The following is an 18,843-nucleotide window of genomic DNA, read 5'->3' as shown; positions in this document are numbered from 1 at the left end:
TATCTATATCTATATCTATCTATCTATTTATCTATCTACATATATATATATATATATATATATATATATATATATATATATATATATATATAGTTGTGTGTGTGAGTGTGTGTGTAAGCTCAGTCAAATTCTCAGTGGGGATATTAATTGGTTTATCTTCACAGCATCGAAAGTCACAAATCAAGCAGATAAAATAGAGTGACACTTGATTGTGATATAGGCCCTACACACATTATGTAGTCATTACAGCATTAATTTCCTTACTCTCTTCTCCCAAGAAGGTTCAAGAGAATGGAGTCACAACTGTTGTATTTCCTTTGAAGTCACGTTTGATGCCGCCACTCGAAAGTATTTGAAGCATGTGGCAAACTGGATCTGCCGTGCAGATAGGAAGACAATTGACTCATGTCTCATTGCATAATCATCAGCCACTTTCTAACGAAAATATGTCTTTGTGATGGTAATCTCTTTTCGCCATCCCTACTTACAAAAGATAGGTGGTATATACTGGTAAAGACACGGGGATGCGCGAATAGAAACTGCGCAAAAAATGATGAAATGAAAATGAAAATTACTCGACTGGCCGTACCCGGCCACTAATCTGATATATCTATTAATATATGATTATACTCGAAGATCATTCCATATCAGTTTTATTTGGAGGAATCAAGTGGAAAAGCGATAAAACCGGCTTTCCAGGAGGGTACAGTTTTAAACACTTTCACATGATACAGCTCTGATTTACACTTTTGCACATATTTCTTGAAGGGATTGACCTTTGTTTAATGAGTTTTATCATTAAGTGAGATTTCGTTTTATTTAATAGATAAACAAGCAAAATATAGCCAACATTAAGTTAACGTTCAAAATGAATCTTCAGATTGCTCAGCAAGACGGCGGCATCAAACCCCGTCACCAAAGGCACAGATGCACCTGTGGAATTCTTTTGTACATCAATAGAAAAGTGACAACTGTTTGAATAATTACAGCCAGTTGGAACTCCATCTCTTAAACCTCCTTGCTTCTCCTGTGTGGTGGTATATGATTCTCTCACTATGGGTATCTAAATTCATTTGTTTCAATGTTTTCCCCAGGCAACACCAGAAACACACAAACTAACAAACAAACAAACAAAAAACAACAAATGCCAAAAAGAAGCTACTCCTTATAACCATGAGTCTTACATCCTCTCTTGGTCGATTCTCCAGTACTCTTGGTTAATTGTTTATGTTTATGGTACAGTCTATGGTACATCTAAAATGAAAGCGTGATATCACAGTGCATCATCTACTAGTATTCGTGCCGGATGAAGAGAATCCCAACTTTTGCAAAACTTCCTGTAGCACTCACACCTTTTCTACCACATGCTGGACACTGGCAAACTCCAAGATGCCACTCAATTCCCTGCCTCAATATCATAAAAACATACACTCAGTGTACAAATATTCAATAAGCAACAATATGTCATAACTCCCTTTTTTTTTTCTCTCTCTCTCTCTAAAAACCAAACAAACAACAAAAAACCAATACAGGTATAAGATATACTTTACTAATAAAAAGAAAAACAAGCCCTTTTTTTCGTTTTTCTTTTTTTTTTCTTTACGAACAAATTGTAAATGCATGATAGTTGTGGAATTATTCTGCCATTGATATTTCTAACAATTTTCTTTTTTAAATTCTCATTCTGTCATGATATTCACAAAGGTCAGCATTCCTCCCCTCCCCCTTCCCCCACACATAAAAACATGTAACAAAATTCACAAAAATGTGCATTCAAAGCATGATAATGAGCTTTGTGACCTTACCCCATGGTTTCTGAAAAGTTCGAGAGCTCGCTTGACGTCAAACTTGCGTGCCATGAGGAAACGGACCGCTGTACTCCAGGAGACGGGAGGAACATTGTATTGCGCCCTCACTCTGTTCAGATGTTCCAGGAACTGATGAGTTACCTGCAGATACAACATAAAAGATGGAAAAATAACTTTAAATTATTTTTTTCTGTCAAGAGGAGAATTTCTGCGAAATAAAAACAAATAAAACATGAATGAGCTTCGACAATGCATTACAATCAATGTTTCAACAGGGAAGCTTGAAAATGCTTAATTTCGCAAACAATGCTCCATGATAAATGTGATCAGTAACTTTTGAAAAACATTCCGAAACTGCCCAATCCTCACAATCAAAATGGCAAGCACTGTTTATCAAGAAAGATTGAATACATGAACAGCCATAATTGTATACACTTTTCTGGACACTGAATTCATGGAAAGTAAAAACATGCTAACGACATGTTCAGTCTTTAAGTCATATTTAGGACTAAAGTAGTTCTAAACAGCTCCTATTACCCATTTATGAATACAAGGTTTATTGTGACAGTTACAATATTAGGTATGACAGCATTAAGTTAGAAATAATCTTTGGTTACATAAAAAATGTGCTTAGTATTGGGAACATCGCTTTTATACTGGTGTGCACTGGAGATTGGAAACACTGTATCAATACGAGATTTGAGTGCACAGCCATAGACACCATAATCGATGGAACGAATGCACTCTCCTTGCATCAAAAAGACACAGTATCCGATCTGCCCCCAATCGAAGTGTTCAGCATACATAATCCTGGTGACAGTGAGGTATGGGGATGAACTACAGCGAAATTCTTGAGACTACAACCTGCCCCACTATGTGCAAGTGCCTGTGGTTGCAGAGAATGTGTGCACAATGTACATGCACAGATCTCAACACTCATGAAGAGACAGGCTATATGGATGAAATACTAATACCGATATTAATGCTAAGCTTAATGTGATTAGGGCCCTGGTTTATCAAAAGATATAATCGATTTTAAATTTTCTTATTAACACACAGATTGCCATAGACTAATACGATAGAAATCAACTTTATAATCAATTTTAACTCTTCATAAAACAGGGCCCTAGTTTATCAATATTCATTACTTGCTATGCTCCATTCAAATTAATAATTCTTGTCGAGTCATTTTTATTGCAACTCATTGACAAATTGCCCTTCATTCAATTGCCAATTCATTAATGTTAAATAAACACTGATTTTTCAGTGTTTCAGTCATAGCCAAGATAAAAATCATGGGCATACATACTCTGGTTGAAATCAAAACAATGACCTCCCGATTGCTAGACAGGGGCCATATCCACTTGACTACCAAGCTTTCACCTAATAGCTAGTGATGGCTTTATTATCTTACAGCAGCGGGTACTGTTTATTTATTCAAATTAATGATTGTACTGTCAATTTTTATCATAGCTGCACTGAATAATCAGTGTTTATTTGACGTCGATATAGGGCAATTTGTCAATCAGACGCAATTGCTAGGCTCCGTATCTTCTAGCAGAGCTCATTAGCAGGTACATCATTTCCCCCTTGAAATACATGCAAGATGGGAATTGGGTTGAGCCTATAACCTGGTGTACCAAAGTTTTTTTAATACCATACATTATTTCAATTCTTTCTTGGCTTTTCTTTTTCATTTATCTCACGATTCTAATGCCATTTTACAATTACGTTGACATTTACAAACTGCTGAATTTGCAGTGATGATGATGTCATAATACATCCAAGTTTCACATGTGCCACTGCATCTATCATAAGCATCATGCCATTACTTCAATGGATGTATTTCTTCTTACTTTTTTCCCCTAAAAGTGAGCTCTCCATCCCCATGATGCTTCTCCAGGGCCAGATTAGATGACTGCAATGAGTTCATATGGGACTCATGATTGATTGGCTATGCTCAGTAACACTATCCCAACATGCTCCTAAAATTAGTTTGTATTTCACTTGACTGTGGGCCAAAAACGGGATACTGCCATGATGCTAAAGTAATCACCTAAGTAAATGGCAAAATTTGCATGCAATGCCCTGTGATATCAGGCTGCATGTCTCCTAACCTATACGGTGTTAATGGGCAAACCATATAATATGATAATGATAGCAATGATATACTCTGATTTGGTTATCAGGATGAGCAAAGGAACTTGTTCACCAGTGTAAGCTTCAAAAGAAGCAGAATTTTTGTGCGTTTTATAATTTCACACTCCATGAAGCAAGAAGAATTTTGCATGTTTTCAATTCCGCTGTCTGTAGACACGATACTACAGGTCATGTGGAGTTGACGGTCCAACATGTAGACACTAAGTGCACTGGTGTCACGTAGCGCAAAACCCTGCAAATATTTCCACATGGCATTATATTCCAAAATTCTGGCAATAACTTTCTTTGCAGACTTTCAAGTGCCCAACAGGTAGAGTTTGAATATTTCTTTTTTCCTCTGAAAGTCTATCTAACTTTGCACTATATTTTGTGGTCTGCCTACATTTCATAAGGCAACAGACACCCACAACAGGTAACACATTTAAATTCATGTCCTATTATATTGTACCACAAAAGTTTTTGCCACGGTTAACCTTCCACTCTGACACTGTCTTTAACTCTCTTCCAAACAATCCCTGGACATGACTTCATTCTGTACTTGCACTTGCCCTTGTATTAGATCAAATAAAAGGAAAAAAAAAAAAACCCAAAAAACTGCCTTTAAGGTGAGGTCAAGTCAATAATGTCCATTCTGACCTCTGGTTAATGAATATATACATAGAACTAGAAGCTCTGAAGCAGGCAGCTGTTACGTGCATATCAGTCGAATTCATGGCTATTCTACTTCACCAGTAGGGTATTGTAAATTTGTCATGCCATACGGAAGGAAGCACTGATAAACCTTTTCTGAACTTGGATGCGGCCCTCATGTAACCACCATAATGCCATTTACCTCTCATCAACACGGTGCGTAATCTCTTCACAGCCAATTTCTGTTTTGCTCAATGGGCTCACACCATTGACGGCAATCTTTTAATTCGCAGCGGTCACAGGCCCGTGCACGCACGCTAGTGCTCATTTGGTAATTTGTCCCGATAACTGCCCAAAATGGTGGCAGCTTCCTGGTGGACTAATAATATTCCCTCCCTCGCTTCCTGCAACACGGCCAGAGAAGCCAATGGCCGCAAATTCCATCTGTTTTCTCCCTGTGTGTTTACAAGGGAAGTTTTCCCCCAAAACACATATGTGGAATTTTCATAGTGAGAGCAGAAAGATCAGGGAAATATTCAATATTCAATTAAGGGGAAAATGGAGAATCGATCCATGCCAGAGATACAGTCAAGCTTGTCTGTAGCGGCCACCCAAGGGATACAAAATAATGGTCCTTATACATGTAGACAGGTGGCCGCTGTACAGAGGGTCTTTAGAATCGCTTTCCTCACTGGTGGAATTGTTTTTAGTGGTCGTACCCAGCAGGTGGCTGCTATAGACAAGTGGCCACTATGGCAGGTTTGACTGTACAAAGTTTAAAAAGTTTGGTTAATTCCATATATGCCACCCTCGATCAGCAGATGGGACCTCTGCACAAATTTACAGTAGAATGATAGCCTATATGAAGAATATACTGGTAAAAACAGTTTTACAACAATCATTTTTTCTACAACATAAGAACACTTGACCTATCTTCTCTGGAAGGCATGGAAGATACTATTTGCCCACAAGCCTATGTATCCCAGCAACATGTCAAGGATATACTTTTCTTTAAATATTAGGATCTGCATGTACAATTTTCTTCACATCATTCTACCACTGTAACAACATTACCTTCCTTTTTAAAACACACACCAACTTTTTTTTTCTCTTTCTTCCCTGAAGCACACAGCCATCATCTGATAGCTTGGGCTAATTATTTTCCCTTTTCCTTTATATTGTTTCTATTTTCATTTTTTTAAGGGGAGGGGGAAAGGCTGGTCAGATATGCACCACCATAGAATACAGCCCCTACAGGAACATTTCTGATCCTACTGAGGAAATAAGCTTGTGAAATTGCCATTGCAATATGCCTACCTAACACATCATCAGAAGCCCTGAGAGACTATGGCTGCGTTTATCTAACTTCAGAGAGAGAATCACGTTTCCAAACGCATTTGGAACGGTGTTCGTAAACTTGGTTTGAAACGCGATTCTCGATGAGCCGCGTTTATCTAACCATCATACAATCGCGATTCCAGTGGTGTCACTGCTGCAGCTGCTTTGCACAGTTTGACCCGGGAAATAAAGGTCAACTGCAACCACAAAACATGCCTTCTCAGTCACACACAAATAATGGGTAGAGAGTACAACCAGAAACAGCTGGGATTTGATCTTGAGATATAAACGTGTTTCAAAACGGCATTGCATTTATCTACTCACAGAACAGCGATCGTGGTCTCAAACGCGTTTCAAAACGCCCTTTGAAAGGCGTTTCAAAACGGCGTTCCTAAACGCATTTGAAAACAGGGTTGCGTTTATCTAACCCCTGAAAATGCCTCAAACGCGTTTAGGATTGTGATTCTGCCTCAGAAAATTTTTAGATAAACGCAGCCTATGTTCACAGCATGTCTAATGTCATTACAGACACATGACAGCTTCTCAACAAGAGTTTAGAAGGGATGCCATTGGTTTGCTTTCACAGATACTATAAAACCATGACTCACTCACTGGTTCTCTCCTGCCTGGTGTTATTGTATGCACGATTAGAAATTGGGAATGTGTAGGGTTATTTCATCAGTAATACCAGGTTGATCAGAGGGCAGTGAGCTAGCTTTTTCATTCTAGAGCAAGTCTCTCCAGGTCTTTGCTTCAAATCTCAAACCTATTTTACACACCTGCTGCAGTGCAGATATGGGGACTAATACCCCTTTCAGGTAATCGTGGATGCGGATAATAGGAGCACAAAGTCGTAAAATTTCGATTACATGAACGGGAGAGGAGTAGAAAAGTGCGCATTATTTTGATGCTGCTATTATGCACATAATTGCAGCATAAGGAGTAGATCGAGAATACATGAACGCGTTTTACGACTTATCCGCACTAACATTCCACAGTTCGGTCAAAGGTCACTCGATTTCCCGCACAACCGCTGATTGCTGAGCTTGAGCGCGCGAGAGGTGTGCATACACGTGAGGATATTCACCGGAAACATTACGTCATTATAGAGGCGTGCGCCGTAACCATGACAAATAACTCCGTCCTTCGCACCATTATATGAACGGGTGCTCGTAAAAGTAGTGCGCACTTCATGGGATATATGAACGCGATTTTGACTACTTCATCCGCATTATTTGGATGCGGATAATTGAACCGCGATTACCTGAAAGGGGTATAAGTTATAGATTACTGTAAAAGTGGATATTTTCGTGCAACTAATTTTTCGCGTTCAGCCGAGTAAGAAGAGTTTCACATGTTTTTAATTCCATGAGATCAAGACATCAACTACTGGGACATATGGCAAGCAAAAGTATTTGTGTGCTTTTGTTTTCGCACTAGTTTCTGGTTGTGCGAAATGCACAAAAATTTCAACACCGTGAAAATTTCCACTTTTACAGTATTCTAGAGCATAGGCGTGTCTTCATCAGCCCGAAGTTCAAACTAGCGGGACATTTTGCGGTCTTAGAAAATAGCCCGATAGAGCGAATGTGCGTCTTCATCAGCTCGAACAGCCTACTTCGGGAAATTAGTCCGAAAAATTGACGCATGCGCACTTTGCATCATTACTCTGCCTAGCTCGCTGTTCGAAAGTGGATTTCCCGCTCAAAATCTCCTACAACACCGTATGTACGATACTACAACCAGGGGGGGGGGGGGTGAGCAGTACAGCAAATTCTCTCCAAAGGGATATTAATAACGCTACTCTTCTGTCCAGTGACACATCTTATATGAAATGAACTAATTGCAATGTTTAAACAAATCCAAAATACACTGCAAGAATCTTTAGCTAGGGTAGAGTGGACCAGAAGAAGAAGTTTACAAAAAACAGCTAGCATGCACGGAATCACCTCCCTGGTTTTAAAGATGTCAACAACAGTAGGCCTAGTACACACATGTGATCCTTGAATACGCCGTGAGTGTATGCACTATACACAATCGCTATAGCTTGTACATGCGCTTTCAATAGCCAGCTGGCTAACCAGAAACGTGGAGGGATCGAGAAAATTTCGGGCTGATGGAGACGCACCCGAAATAGCGCACAATTTCACGAATTAGCGCTCTAGTTCACGAACTAGACCAAGATTTCTGGGGAAATTTTCCCGATCAAATAGCGCGCTATTTGCGTCTTCACTACACAGATAGCGCGCTATCTTGACATCGGACTAGTTTGGTAACCGCAAGATAGCGCGCTATTTTGAAACTTCGGGCTGATGAAGACACGCCTCATGTCTCTCCCAGACAGAAGTGGTCTTTGCTTCAGATCTCAAACCCATTTTACACATTTGCTGATGCAGATAAGGGGGAGGTATAGATTATTACACAAGTGATTGTAGAACACACACACACACACAAATATCTGCATCACTTTGAAGTAACTCTTATTTGTATTACAATACAGATAAGATGCAGGCCAAAAATATATATCACTCACGAGAGCTTAAAAAAACAAACAAACAAACAAACATCTAGGCCTACTAATTATTACAACTTTAATTATGTATTGGAATCATTCACGATTCAGGTGCAGATAAAACTGAAGGTGAATCACCTAAAAAGGGGAATTCAGTGGGATCAGCTAATGCCAAAGTTGTTTGCTTTGTTTTCATGCTGTGTCCTCTATTCAGAGTTATACAACATGTTACACCTCTGTTCAGAGTACTGTACGAGCTGAAATCTTCGCGTACAGATATTTTCGCGAATTGCTACTTGGAGGACATTTCCGCGTGTTGTTTATTTCGCGGTTACGAGGGTCTAACTGAACTTAGTAAATCGCGCGTTGTTATTTTCGCGTGTTGTTATTTTCGCGGTTCGAAGGCGATTCGCGAAATTCGCGAAAATAAAACCACCGCGAAAATTTCAGCTCGTACAGTAAGAAAAGCCACTCCGTCCTTCAAAAAGGACTTTGTAGAGCAATCTGCTACTGTAAAACGAGAAATGTTCGCGTGCATTTTAATTTCGCGAATTTCGCGAGCGCCAAGATTTGCAAAATCAAAATGCAGGCGAAAGTTCTTGTCTGTCATACACTGTATGCACTGAATGCCAGTGGCAGTTCGCAAAAATTTCATGCCGCAAAAAAGGCTGTCACCGCCAATTCATGAAAAATTCATGCCGCGAATATATCATGTTTTGCAGTATAATGATGTAGAAGTGATATACAGCCCCACACATACTCAAGATCCTACTCTGATTTTCCAGAAGAGCGTGGTGAAATCCCACTGATCTGAAGTGGTCCCCACACTCACACAATATACACACACACACACACATTCTGAGAAACAGTATCCCAACACTGACAAATTGTTAATATTCACCTTGACTAGCATAGTAGTAATTTGACTTGGCAAAGAGTATCAGCCACACACATCGTGTCGTGTTTCTGAACAGGAACATTCTTCTCAGATTCTGCAATTGGTATGTTCCCAAGCTATCATCTGGCAACTTTGGCGATGGCATCATAAAAAAAAAAAAAAAAATTGTACATTTGTGCTAATGGTAAGATATGAATTAAGTGACTTGACAGCAATACAAGGCCAAAGTAGCTCAAGGCATACCACCAGGGTGGCCAACAATCCCATATTTAAGTTAAGGAGGTTCAGAAAAAGACAAGCTTTTTATAAATGCCTTCATTATGCGGTGGTTCATCTTGCTTTCACATGGAGCACTGATTTTTGTGTTTTGATCAAAGCAGAAGAAACGCGCACTGCACAATGAGAGGAATGATCCCCTACTAATGGCTCAAAGTTGAGATTTGTCATTCCTGCTACATGTATGTGTTGAGTACTTAACTAAATGCCAAGGTACAGCCTGTTTATTCCATAGGACCAGTGCCTGAGTGGGAAATGCTGTGCTATTTATGTACAATGTATTCACAAAACATCTTTGTGTGTGAAACTGCTTTAGGACCCTCCGAACTAATTGGCAATTACTGCTGACCACATAAATGACAGCAGTTTATGAGTAAACTATGGCAGCGAATGTATAGGCCTTACTAAAGGGCTTGATGACAACGCCATGTAATTTCTAGCAGACACATTTTTCTGGCTTGCAGGGTGAGAAAAGCATGGGATAACCAACCCTTCATTCAATACTGTCTCTTCCTGGTATATATATAAACGTAAGAACATAAACAAAACATGAACGATACTATGCAAGATACTGACATTTCTGCAAGTGAAAGCACACGATATAAAGTTTTCGATGCCATCTCTCCGAATTATCAAACACTTCCCAGCTGAAAACCTTTGGCGCCGTGATAGAGATGACATCTTCATAGAAATTGCTCTCACGTACATACATGCCTCCACTAGTCATACTCTAATAGCACTGGTTGTATGCATTTCCCAACTGCACATGCTCCAGCACAGGGAAAACACAGAAGCCCCCACCCACATACCACCCCCCCCCCCTTATCAGGCAAGAGCTTTTACTGCAGTGAAGGATACAAGTAATTTATGGGATATCTTAATTACATGAGAGACATCAATTTGAATAAAACATGACAATTCCAAGTTCTCACAACTAGCTCTTTGGATGAATGACTAGAAGGAATATTACCAATAACATGAATTAAGAATGGCTTTATTACACGATTATTCATCTCCTTGAAAATAAAAATGTATTTGCGCACCCTGTCTGAGATGAATAGCAAAATTGTGCTCTCGAGCATGGTAACGAGGTAATTGCATACACATGAACACTGTATTATGCGGTAATGAAACACTGCACATGGGCACATGCATATTTATAGTGTATTATCTTGCATGATAAGGACTCATGGCAGCATGATCATGTGTGGCATTGGTCTCTATCTTTTTGTTTAAACCTACATGTACAAATTTTATATCAAGTAAAGTTAGATAACGAAAGTACACTTAGAAGTGACCAATCAAGATGGACTTCATCAAAGAGAGCCAATTTTCCCGTTCCTTATTCCACGAACATCAATGCGGTAGTGTCGTAGTAGATATATCTATAATAGCTATTAGGCTGACTTCCCACAACACTCTCATGCCTTTGCAAGGCGTTCAATAAGTGTTATATGTAAATGGATACAAAAGGGGTTGTGACCTCTCAGCAAAGCCAAGAGAGACATGAAGAGGGAGTCTTGTTGCTGTCATAACACGGAATATCCATGCAATATAAAGCAGGCTATACGCTGTATACTTTCCACCATGCTGCCTCGAGGAAGCGTTGGGCAAAGGCTTGGTGAGAAACATGCATGCTAAATTTGCTATAGCCATACATCAGGAAGTCAGATGATGTGAGCTGCAGCTATTAAACTGAATAACAGAGGCTGTAAAGTGTTTGTGCCAGGGGGTACTACAGCAGGGCAAGTTCGCCAAGAGCGCCCAAGGACCCCGCCGCAATGCCCACTCCACAGGACTTTGCTGCGTGGTGAATTTAAATGAGAATAAGGGGCAGTGGGAAAAAAAGCAACAGGTCTATTGGAGGTTTGCTCTCCTGCCTACATACATTGTAATGCACTAAGTCACCATACACTCTTGTACTCTGTATGAAATACCAAACATGAGGAAACCCCACAAAAATTAACAACCTAAAACCAAGAGGGCTCATTTTCTCAGTGTTTTAAAACCACAAGTACAGAATGCCATATGGTGTTAAAAATGAAAGTACATTGTACATTGTACATGGTGTAGTAGAGACAGTGATCAAATACTTTTTTCGTATGTCGTTCATTACTCATCAATCTACAGTGTAGCTCTTTGAAAGAAAAATGACTCCATGCAGTTGGCAACATCCTGAAAATACACAGAGTGAAGACTTCAAAATAGTGGGTCAAGTTCAAGATGCATGTGATGTCCCCTGTAGGCAGATTCACAGACAGGAAGTCACACTTCCCAAATACTCCACAGTCTTCTGCCCTCTCTTACAGAGATACATGTTGCTATGGAAACACGGTTACAAATAACATACTGAATGCTGATCACGCTGCCGTCTACGAAAAATACACCACTGTCTCCATAGTGACTACCATTGCACAATGCTGCTATTGTGTGCCATCTTAGGAGACATGAAAGAATCCCCAAACATGTGCCCTCATGCACATTGTTTGGTTGCAAGGTTTTGACAGATACAACAGGCAAATAAATACTGTATACACCATATATCTAGCGAGTCTAAATCTTTGCGAATCGGGACTTCCCGACGAGATCGCGAGTATTAAAACTCACGATCGTGGAGTACTGAACGGAAAAATGTACATTTGCATCACGTTCATATCGGGATCACAATAATTATTTTCACATCTTTAATTTCGCAAATAGCACCTGACTTGCGAAATTCATGAAATATTTGGCGTATAACAGTACTACAAAAGCATTTTGAAATATAATTATTGCTACCAATGGTGTACTACAATCAGAGATAACCACACATTGCTACTTTTTCAATCACACGGTACAGCTACAGAGACTTCAATTCAGGTCCAACACCTTGTCCTAACAACTGTCCATGCCACATAGACTAATGCTTGTGACTACGTTTAACCCGTTGAGGACAAGCTGACTTTGCTACAAGCCCATAGACCCTTTACTCGAGTATACTTGGGACTCGTCCTCAACGGGTCGATACAAACTAGATATTCAAGTGGTTTCTATGTGGTTTGAAAGATTGATAAAAAAAAAATTGGAAGAGAGCAATGCATACTACAATGGCACTGACAATAGTAAATGTCTTCTATGGTGCTGATCACTTGTTTCATACCTTCTTTGAAATAATTTTTGACCATGCAGAGATCATCCTCCTTTCATACTGTCATAATGTATAATTATCTAACTGTACACTAAAGATATTCGTAAAGGCTTAAAGGGATGATTGCGAATTGATTGAGGTGAGGATTCAGCTTTTAACTATTCGCGAGATACTTAGAAACCCCTTGATGAAATGTTACAGAGCATTTAATTCCAAGAGGAAGTAAATGCTTATTTGATGAATATCGGGTTTGAAATGGCTGAGATATCCGAAAACAGAGTAAACAAAGCGATCCTAATTAAAGGCGGATCCTACCTTCCATCACATTCACTTTGTTTTAGATATCTAAGCCATTAAAAAAAAAAAAAAAATCACCAAGTAAACTTTCAATTCCTCTTAAAATAATATGCTCTTTCATATTTAATAGAAGGTTTGTCATTATCTCCACGAAAAAAAAAATAAAAAATCATCAAAAACCACTGGAAACCTGAAGCCCCATATCAACCGAAACTGTACCATCAATTACCTGGACATCCCATGCAAACAAAATCACAAATTATTTTTCTGCTAAAATATGTTACCCGTACATTTTTGTATTGGCATTTTTTTTTCAAACTCATTCATTGATCGTAATATTTTCATTTCATTCATCCATTTTTCATTTCATTTATTTTCACTTAATAAAACATGCATACATAAAAATGTGACAATAGTATAACAAGTATCACATGAAAAGTGACAAAATAGACAAACAAGCAAACAAACAACCAAATAATTGTGAATCTATTAACAATTTGGTTGTATCAATGCAAAAGAAAAAGTGCTATAGACATCTATTATTAGAAGCAGCAGCAGTAGTAGTTGTAGTACAAATTTTTGTAGTAATAATAGTAGTAGTAGTAACAGTACTAGTAATAGTAATAGTAGTGATAGTACTTATTAGCAGTGGTAGTAGTTGCTGTATTTTTTTTTTTTTTTGTAAATAGTAGAAGTTGTGATAGCAGTAGTAGGATAACTATCATTAATAGTACAATAGAAGTAGTAGTTGTAGCAGCAGCAGTAGTAGTAGTAGTAGCAGTGCACAGTAGTAGCAGTCGTATCTTTATCATTATCATAATTACATTCTTTAGCATTAACTCAGTACATAATACAATAGATTTAGCCATATCTTTTTCCAAAACACCGTCCTTGATTGTGCTAATCAAAATTCATAACATTAGATGGTCTTTTATAGAACAGTGTCGACGGAGGGGAGAGTAAAGGAGTAAAGAAAGTATTAACCTCATGAGCGACAAGATACACACTGAAAGCCTAGATGGAGGAGAGCCAGGCTCCTCAACGCTACCATACAGTGCCTACGGGGAAAACTGGAGCTTGAGCCGATATGTAAATGTGTGATTCATTCATTATGTCTGATCCTCTGAGCACTATGAATATAGAATGACTGTGTGGCAAAAGGCCAGAATAATACTCACTGGCTGTGCAAGGTTGGGGGGGGGGGGTGAGGGGTGGGGGTGAGAGGGAGATGACAAGAAAGGCATAACCACCATCACCATCAAAGACAAGAAAGCAATGGGAGACTGGGAAAGAGAGAGTCACCGGCTAGGGTTGGGGGGGGGGGGGGAGAAATAGCACAGAGCGATAAGACTCGACTCAACGTTCCCCCCATCTATCAATTACAGACTTGCCCCAGAGAAGGAATAAATGAATTGATTATGAGAGAAGACTGGCTGGCAAGTTTTTTCCTTTTTCTCTCCCCCCCCCCCCTTTCCCCCTTTAACATACACACATGCACACACACGTACGCACATACACACCCACACACACTCTTTTTCTCTCTCTCATACATCACATGTACTTGTAGCTTTTGGCTGAGGATCAAGCAATACCTACAGTATGTACTGTATCTGCACATGTGCGAAATTATTAGATAGCATTTTCACGCAGAAGAAAACCACAAGCACACAGCTATGCATTGTCTATTAGCTCTTACAGCTGAGCATTTCCTGATTACAGCATTCAAAGAATAAAAACAAAAGAAGACAAAAATACTTCCTCAAAAATAAGAAGAATAAATATCCATATCACACACAAGGCTATCTTACACATATCAATGCAACACAAAGCAATGCCTTTTGAACAGTCAACCTTGCTTATAAGTCGACCTCGCGTATAAGTCGAATAATCACCCAAGTCAAAGGTCTTTTCAAGTCCTCCTCTCTTTATATTCTTTTGATTTTAATCCCTAATGAGTCAAATTTTCTCTAAAGTAGAAGCTATTTCTTCAGTCTAGATATATTCGACTTAGACAAGGTTGCCTGTACTGTATATCATAGGCCATGATCAGTGACATTTTCTCAGTTTAATGCTCTTCTTTACTTCCCAGATTTCTTTTCTATTGTCCATTGTTACTTCTTAATACTAGTTTTAAGCCCACATTCACTCAAATGTAAACAACCTTATACTCCAACAGCAGGTTGTGAAACACATGATACAACATAGTGCTTCTGTGTGATTTGGTTTTGATCCGGGAGAAGTGAAGTTTTGATGTTTTGACTGTAAATAACGGCTCAAAAATCTGTTTCGCATACAATAGCACACTCAAGCCAACGACAACAACAAATCCTACTTAAACCAATCCCATTCATGGAAACAAGTTACGGTGAGAGTTTCCCAATCAGCATTAAACATGAGGAAAAAATGCCTCACACTGACAAAATCAGATTGCATAGATGCAGAGTAGCCAAGATATTAAAGGGAATTCATCTAAACTATTGAAGGAATATCTTCAAAGCCCCATTTCATCTTTACTCTTTCCTCGGTCACATTACAGCTATCATACCCATTGTAGTTTCCATGGTTCAGGCATGAAGCAAATCAATCAAACACGAGCATTGAAGTCATTACCATGGTAACCATAACTATTGCAAACCCCAATCAAACATGAGTATTGAAGTCATTACCATGGTAACCATAACTATTGCAAACCCCTTTATGAAATGAGCAGTAGAAGTGTCAAATGAGTGATTCTTTTCTGGGGTTTCCCTTATGTACATTCTTCAGCATATTTGATAGCGTGCCTTCAAATATACATGTTCTTTCTTGGAATCAAAACATGAAACCATTCTGGTTCAATGGCTAAAAACTTGGGGAGAAAAAGAAGAGGGGAGCCAAAGAAAAAGAAAGCACATTCACACACGCACACGCAGAAACAAAAACAAAGAGAATACTTCAAAGAAGTATAAAAAAAAATAATGCCATCGAAACCCAAAGATGAACAATGAGTTAGAGTAAAGAGGAGTGTTCTTTGTGTTATTATGATTGCCATTAATCAGAGATCTTGTGGGACTATGAGAAGCAATGGTTGGTTATTGCTGTCACCTTGAGGGGGGAAAAAAGAACACGTCTCAGTTTATTATTTAACCACATCACATCTAATAATATTCACATCAATTTTTTTTTTTTTTTTACCAGCTCAAGTTACTGCAGCAAAACAATTTAGAGTATAAAAAACACAAAAACACAATTAAGCAGAACAAAAAGAGCACCCTAGCAACTGTCTCGTGAGTAATTTGGTCAGGGGTTTCCCCACATTCATGACTTGGAACTAAGCCTTACTGCAGTGTGTTGAACAGTGTGTCCTGAAAATTGTTTCAAGAGGTCCTTTGTTAGAAAAACAGAATGAGCTCATTCTTGACCACTTGCAACAGATCCTCAGTAAAGGGAAGTGAAAAGATAATACTCGGTAACCAAAGCACTAAGGAGACAACTGATACCTATTGAAAGGTGTATCTACCTTCAAAGCAGGGAGGTAAATAATGTGCTGGGATATAACAGAAGACTTTGGTTTCAATCACTCAAAGGGTTTAAGAACGTCATGAAATGCATTTTATGTTCTTAATCGTATACCATACATCAATTGCATACATTTGTATTATCAACAACATATGTTTCAGCATGGCCATGTGACCTATTTTGTACTTCAACACTTGCAATGACTCTGTTGCCACAGCAGGAAAATTTTTGTAATGAACACACTTACTATGCCCTCTACAAATATCTACCACTTCTACAAAATTTAAACCACAAAGTGTGAATATAGTCTGAAGGATATCTAGGAATGCGATGAAGATGTTCTTTGGCAAACACAATATGTAAGTGGTAAAAATTAACTTTTGAAAAGGAAAAAAAAAAACATCAGAAAGATTAATGTCTCAGACACCAAAACAATTGAAAACAATAAAATACATCAGTAGCTTTACAATGAAGTTTCTTTTTTCATTTTTATCTATATTGCAAAGGTAGTTGGGTTTACTTTTTTTTTACCAATAAGCAAAAAAGTAACCCTCCAAATATGTAAAATTTATCTCATATTTAGTTCACATTTATGGGACAGGACTAGCATCTTTCAGACAATTAATCCTCTCTTCTTCGCTTTTTATTACAACTGCCAGTGAAAGCAATACTGCCATTTGGTTTGTGATGAAGTTAATGATCACACCATTACACTCAAATACCTGAGCCTTCATACCGGCATATATTGTATCAATTTTACTTATCAATGATGGGCAAAACACCATTGCAATGCCCTGTCACAGATGCACTGTGGAATAGCTTGGTGGCATTGTTGTTGCCAGTTGGTTGGCATGTCATGTACAATGCAATGCAATCAGTGCATGCAGTTTGTTCATGACTAATCATTTCTTCAGTTTCAAACTGGCACTAAAAGAGTTAACAGTCTTTCAATTTGACTGACTTTGTGTGCATGTACATTCAAGTCATGGGTTGTGACTGCAAAGCTCCAATATGCTGGTCACACGATGATGAGAGGAGAAATCTTCAAAAATACCCCTGGATTCAGGAAAGACGTGACCTGGGTGAAGTTTGCAGCAAGCTCTTCCACAAGCGGTGCTTCTTCCCAGACTCATCCCAATCCCTGAGCTCAATAACGCTGTAACGAGTATGTTTCAGCTGCTTTCACAGCCAGTGCTATGAGGTCACAATTGGTTTTTCCATGGGCAGGAATCTCTCTCTTAGTCTAAAATGCTTTCAGCTGAGGGATTGTCATTTCCACATAGTTTCGAGATGGGTGTTCCATTTCCACAATTTACAAACGGAGTTGTAGAAATTGAAAATATAACATGTTTAATGGCAGATGCACATTTATTAAGTATTTAGCACACTGCAATCGCAATATATGCAGACCTTCCTGACTATTATGTGTTATATCGCTTTTACATGCACATGTTGTACACTGTTTACGCACTGGCCTTTTGGAGCAAGATGCAGCCTAGACTGGATCCAACTTTGCCAATTGAGCTGTCCCATAATGCATCTGAAACGGGGCCGGCTGAGAGGCACATGCGTTATTGGCAGTGCCCCGAATTACAATTCTCCTCTTGTGGCAAAGAAAAAGAACAGCAAACACAATACTGCTTGCAAGGTACTAAAAAATGAACAGTATGGAAAGACACACTGTAACATGGAAGAGCCAATAAGAGATGTGTGTCATCAACATGAAACAGCAACAAACTTTTCAGCTAATTCACCTCCCTCTCCCACGAAACACATGTTGACTGACACACATATTGCAAAACGAGGAATGTTCACATACATCTTAATTTTGCAAATTTCAAGAGAGCCAAGATTCGCAAAATTAAAATGCACATGAAAGTTCTTGTCTACGCTATATGCACTGAATGTTAGAGGCAACTTGTGAAAAATTCATGCCACGAAAAAGGCCATTGGCTCCCATTTGCGAAAATTTCATGCCACGAAAATATTGTGTTTTACAGTACATACAGGTACACAAACACACACTCATACATGTACATGTACCATGTCCCAAAACTCTGAATCCAAGGCTAGAGCCACATGGAGACTGCCACCACGCTACAGCAAATGAAGAGCTCCCAGGGATTGTGACAGCCCTCGTTCCTTTAAAGTGATGAATCCTCGCTAATCCAGATGGGCTAGTGAACCCGTCAAGGAAAGACCCGATGACATATATGGATCACACACCTCCCTTTTAATACTACAGTGCTACAAACAGCCATGACAAGTGGAATGCGATGCGTGGTCTTTTCAAACGCAC

General features: G+C 38.9%; 1 protein-coding gene across 1 annotated transcript in view; it reads right to left on the bottom strand.

The window, feature by feature from the left end:
- LOC140230961 (tyrosine-protein phosphatase non-receptor type 9-like) overlaps window positions 1-18,843 on the bottom strand; it is a 119,257-nt gene that overhangs the window by 65,863 nt on the left and 34,551 nt on the right. The window contains exon 2 of the mRNA XM_072311105.1: window positions 1,806-1,949. Within this exon, the coding sequence (XP_072167206.1) occupies window positions 1,806-1,949 (144 nt within the window). The remainder of the gene's footprint in view (window positions 1-1,805; window positions 1,950-18,843) is intronic.

This window comes from Diadema setosum, chromosome 7, assembly GCF_964275005.1.
Source record: "Diadema setosum chromosome 7, eeDiaSeto1, whole genome shotgun sequence".
In the NCBI taxonomy this organism is placed as follows: Eukaryota; Metazoa; Echinodermata; class Echinoidea; order Diadematoida; family Diadematidae; genus Diadema; species Diadema setosum.
Note: the sequence above shows the minus strand (reverse complement) of the source record. Positions and strands in the feature narration are given on the sequence as shown.